Source organism: Coenobita brevimanus, chromosome 27, assembly GCF_032717465.1.
Source record: "Coenobita brevimanus isolate Jiangsu-jjx chromosome 27, ASM3271746v2, whole genome shotgun sequence".
Classification (NCBI taxonomy): domain Eukaryota; kingdom Metazoa; phylum Arthropoda; class Malacostraca; order Decapoda; family Coenobitidae; genus Coenobita; species Coenobita brevimanus.
The window spans coordinates 33,339,284-33,344,623 of record NC_136980.1 but is presented as its reverse complement, the minus strand read 5'-3'; the positions used below and the strand labels follow the sequence as shown (position 1 = coordinate 33,344,623).

The window sequence follows — 5,340 nt, the reverse complement described above, 5'->3', positions numbered from 1 at the left end:
GAGGGTGGAGTTGCTGAAAACTCACATCTCACATCTAGGTCCACATCCAGCCGGTTTCGGCTTTTACTTTGTATGTGTAAAAGGATGGAGAAACCAGATTGACATACATATCTTGTGGAAAATGGCAAGAAGACTCTACTGCGATTTCACTAACTTTTGGATATGACTGATACTTGGAGCACCAGAACACAGACACATATTGTTTTTCTTCATAGAGGTGTCTGGCAGCAGAATCATTCCTGAGGTCAAGGAATTCGTCCTGAACATCATTGAGAATGGCAGGAATATCAAGAATGTCGCAGAAATGATTCCATGCAAATTTCCCTTCTTCGTTCTTAAAATCTGAGAAGCATCTTTTGAGCTCACTATCCAAGGATTTCAAGTGCTGAATTATTTCACTTTTGAGTAACGGGTCATGTAGGTGATTCTCTTCAATACCGTGAAGAACAGTTGAAAGATTCTCAAACATGGTAACATTTTCTGCACTCACTTTCCTTTGCCAGTTCTGAAGTTTAGCAAGAAACGCACACATGCAGTCCATGAGGTGAAATACATTTTTTCATTGTTTGTCTTGTAGCTTGAGATTCAGCTTGTTTAGCCACTCAAAAATGTCGGCCAGGTATGAGGGACGTGACTCCCACAACGCCTGATTGAAGAGATTTAATAGATCATCCTTCCCTTTCACTTCCAGGAAAAGTTTAAGTTCTCTCCGAAGCTCAAATACTCTGTTGACAACATTACCCTTCGGGAGCAAAGGCACTTTGGAATGAAAGAGGAGGCATTCGTGCCCTGAATCCATGTCTTCACAGAGTTTCTGAAAAAGGCGAGAGTTCAAATCTGCCATTTTCACAAAGTTGACACATTTTACCACTGCCTCCAGGATCCTGCAATGGACATCAGGAAGGGTTTTTGATGCCAGAGCAAAACAATGGGTCATACAGTGAACCACTTTGGCATTCAGAGCTACTTCCTTGACATGCTTCTGCAGCCCTGAATTTGATCCCAGCATCGCCGAAGCCCCATCAAAACAGACTCCACAACAATTTTCAAAGGCTGTTCAGTTAGCTGTGATGAAAGAAATCAACTTTTCCATCACATCTAAAGAGTTTGTGGTAGTTTCAAGCTGTGTGCAGAACAGTTATTCATCTCTGATGTGCATGAATACAAGCCTAACAAACACGAGTAGCAGTTCACAAGAACTCACATCCGTTGACTCATCCAGCTGTACTGCAAACATACAAACTGGAGACGATTTAATCTTCTGTATCACTTGATTCATGATATCAGCTGATAATTCTCCGTTGCGACGTGTTCTTTGGCAAGAAAATCTGCTGAATCATATGTGCACTTGACTCTTCAAGAACATGCATAACCATCTTTACAGCACATGATTAAATTAAAGTTTCACCACTCGTGTGTGCCCTTTTCTTCCTTGCTGTTTCAAGGAAAACCTCCTATGATGCCTCTACTACATTTAAATGTTGTTGTTGGAAAGCACCACTCCCATCCAGCCTCCGTTTTCCCGAACTCTGTTCATGGCGCTTGAAGATACTAGGGTCTTTCTCCTCATACTTAGGGTGGATTGTCGTCAGATGATGTTTCATCTTACTAGGCCTCATAGAATTATTCCCCAGTACTTTAAAACACAGCACACACTGAGGTTTCTTGTTGCCATCAGCGAGGATTAATGCATATCCGTAGTTAATGTATTTATCATTGTACTTCCTCTTCTTAGCAACACTGGCTGCCATCGCAAATCTGTATAAACATAAAACCTAACAAATACAAACGAACAAATGATAAAGTTCAAAATCATGTGGCTACTTGCAATAAAGTAAATTAATTCACTTCATCGATTCGACTGGAGAACAGTAATTACGCACTAAACCACCAGGCGCCAAAATTTGGTTATATGGTTACCACCCAGCGTAGTAAAAGGTTTCCTGGTGTACAGGAACCCATTTGGCTCGTCACTCAGTGTAGAGTCACCCACAGGCAGAAGGAAGAGGAAAGAATGAAGGAAAGAAAGACGGAAGAGGGAATGTAAAGTTACCCGTAGGCAGAAGGACGAGGAAAGAATGAAGGAAAGAAAGAAAGAAGAGAATGGAAGGAAAGAAGGATGGAGGAGAGGAAATGGAAGACATCCAAGAGCAGCACTACATCGAGTGAGTGAATGGTGAGTGCCCCCACCTACCACATAAAGTCATGGTTACATTGTAAGAAAACAGTGTGAAATATTGTGTGAAGTTGCTTAATGCAGCATTACACTTTAAATAATCATATTTAATCATTACCGCATCATTTTCACATTGCCACATTTATTGACAGTAAACAATAAATATTCATGCAAAAAAACAGGCAAAAGGGTGTCAAACGCAAAAAAAAAAAAAAAAAAAAAAAGAAAAACATAAGATACGATATATGAATGCATCATCATCCAAAAATATCAATAATTATAAGAAGGTTACAAAAAACAAACACTATGTATTTTAAATTTGTAGCTGACTCTATCCTGCTTTGAAATTTTGCGTTGTTTGTCATACATGTCGAGTCAGAGTTGCTCAATTTGCATTGAAATCAGATTTGGTGAAAACCGTTTGATTTAAAGTCAACGTAACACGGTGATTTTTTTTCTTTTTCAGCATTGATTTAAATTCAGATCGTTTTGTGAATGTGAATTAGTTGAGTTTTGCCTTACATTTTAAATCAGTGTTGTACTTTTTTGGTGCAAATGGCCAATGAAAATAAAAACATGAATGAACGAGAACATGAACAGAAATGAAATTACAAAGAGAATATGTGAGACCAATATCAAAGGTAGAGGTGTGACAGGGAGACCACCAGTAAGCTTGGAAGGCAGAGTGGAGGAATACATAAACTATAAAACTATATCCATATCTAATTATATCTATAGGTTGATAGGTAGAAAGATGGGGAAAAAAATATGTCAATTTCACAGTATTATTATCAGCTAAATATTTCACAAGTAACACTAGAATACTGTACAGAAAGCAGCAGATATTTCTCACAAACTCACCCCTCCGGGCGTCAACTAGGGAAAGGGAGGTCACAGTAGGGAGCGAGGGAGACACACTTGCACCCTGTACACAATGTTATGTCTGTTAGAAGAATCCCTTCTGTAGAGGCGATTAGGAATTTATATATGGTTTGCTCGTCAAGTTTGCTTCTGCATATTGCATACAAAGTGTTGCCACTTAGCCATATTCTTTCTTGCCCACTCATTGCTCCAGCGGTGTCGGAACGTAACAAATAAACGCTGGAGCGTGAGAGAGCAAAGCGACAAGCTTAAACACTTGGCCCCCTCACCCAAATGTAAGGCAGACACACTCTGATTTACTACTTACATTAGCCCGCCAACCCCCCCCCCCTTTCCCTACAATCCTGCTGTGGCCTCCTTTGGGGAACATGGGACCCAGTTTGAGAACAATTGTGGATTAGGGTGTTCTAACTCTTCATTAATCCTTTATGTACGAAAGATGTCAGCGTACTGAAAGGTTAATACTCTTTTCATGGTTATTTGTGGAAGCTATTTCGGTATTAAACTTTCGATGCAAAGGTGTCTTATGATTCAGATTTACTTTATAACACGGGTGTTCAGGGTTGCTATAGTGCAGACTGTGTAACAAACAAGATATCAGGCATATGTATTCATCATATCTTAGTAATTCAAAAAACAAACTTGGGTAACGACAATCCCACCCCCCTGACGGTTATTCTGGACCCAAATGGCCATCAGAGTTAAGTCCGCATGTCATTTTTTTAAGTACCCAACATTAAGTATTTGAGATTTAGGAAACTAATAATGCAGGTAAAAATTTATGCAACACAAACTTTTTTATTTTCAGTGTATGACAGCAATATTAGTGAGTCACATTCAGTTTAGGGAACACATGATGCCCTATTGGCTATATTTCTTGACTTATGAAATTATTTCATTTTTCAGCTATGTTTCAAATTGCTGTGTGAATTCTGCAGAGAAAGTGGAGAAGAAGTAAGGAGTATATCTTAAAGATTCCCCCAGGGACGAATTGAATTAAATGCACTGTCACAAGAATGACACAGGTCATAAAGAGACCTCATAAGTCAGCGCGGAAACACGATGAGGGCAGTCAAGAGGACATTTACTCTTAGCTGTCAGTAAATATTGGAAAACTTGATGAAATGCAATGACATTACCGCTAGTATCCGTCGACTAAATGATAGTGAAGGAGTAACAGACACATGTGGTAAAAATGATGACGTGTATCATGATAACTGTCTACTCAATGTTACAGCGAGTCGAGAAGAGACTTTATCTATCAACACATGGTGATGTCTCTAATAAACAGACCCTGAAACACAACAGTTCTAATTCTGCTATCCTGTGAACAGCCATACTAAAACCTTTGAAATAACACCACCAAGCTAGGGCTATGAAACTCATTACGAAGTTAAATGAAACAGCAGGTGTAATTTATGCTCAGAAGTTAATTAATAGGCTCAGTGCTGATGATATCATTGCCAGAAATGTGCTGTGCCATTCACAATCTCTTGCCAGTAAATAATTGAAAATAAGCAACCAGGAAATCCGCTGCTTTTATTAATGTATTACAGGAACCTTGTGTGACCTTCATGCTTCAGCCTTTTCAGTGCAGGAGAATGAACGCAACAACACTGTGGTCAAATGTGAATGTGGAGCAGTTCCTCATTGCTCTGTGGCATTGGGTGGTGACTGTATCAGATTTGTTTCTTTGTAGATACTAGTGATCATACAGTCGTAAACGTTCAAGCTCATGAAAGGTTTCTACATGCCACCACACTGAAAGCACCATCCAGCTTCTCCAACATACCAGGATAACCCCCGGTCCAATTATGGGAAACTAACAGCCACATGCATATAAATGGGTAATTCATTTTTATTTTGGAAAATCTTATGATTATTTGGCAATAGATTCTCAGAATACTGTCTCGGCAGTCACCTCAAATAATTGAGTATGAATTTATAGAAGAGGTGTGGGTGAGAGAAATTTGAGTCCTTTGTGGAAACGTTGCAGATTCATAATAGGCTACATTCTAGGTGCTGAAGAGTTCGTCAGTAGCAAAAATTTCAGTTATTTGAGCAGACCAAGACCCCAAAATAACATGAAGCAAAAGTTTAAGACAAAGGAAACATTTTCTCAAGGAAGTCATGAAACAAGCCAATCTGAAAAAAATAAAAGTTCCCACATTTTTTCATTCCTTCACTGAGAGGGATGTGTGCTCTTATATTCGCTAGCATAGCAGCATGGATGGTGTTACCTTCAAGCAACACAGGTATTTAAGGAACTCAGTCGGGAACCA

General features: G+C 39.3%; 1 protein-coding gene across 1 annotated transcript; it reads right to left on the bottom strand.

Moving 5' to 3' along the window:
- Positions 1 to 559: 559 nt before the first annotated feature.
- Positions 560 to 1,009, bottom strand: LOC145394532 (protein FAM200A-like). Its single transcript, XM_080268369.1, has one exon. The coding sequence runs from the start codon at positions 1,007 to 1,009 to the stop codon at positions 560 to 562; it is 450 nt and encodes a 149-aa protein (XP_080124495.1).
- Positions 1,010 to 5,340: the final 4,331 nt, after the last annotated feature.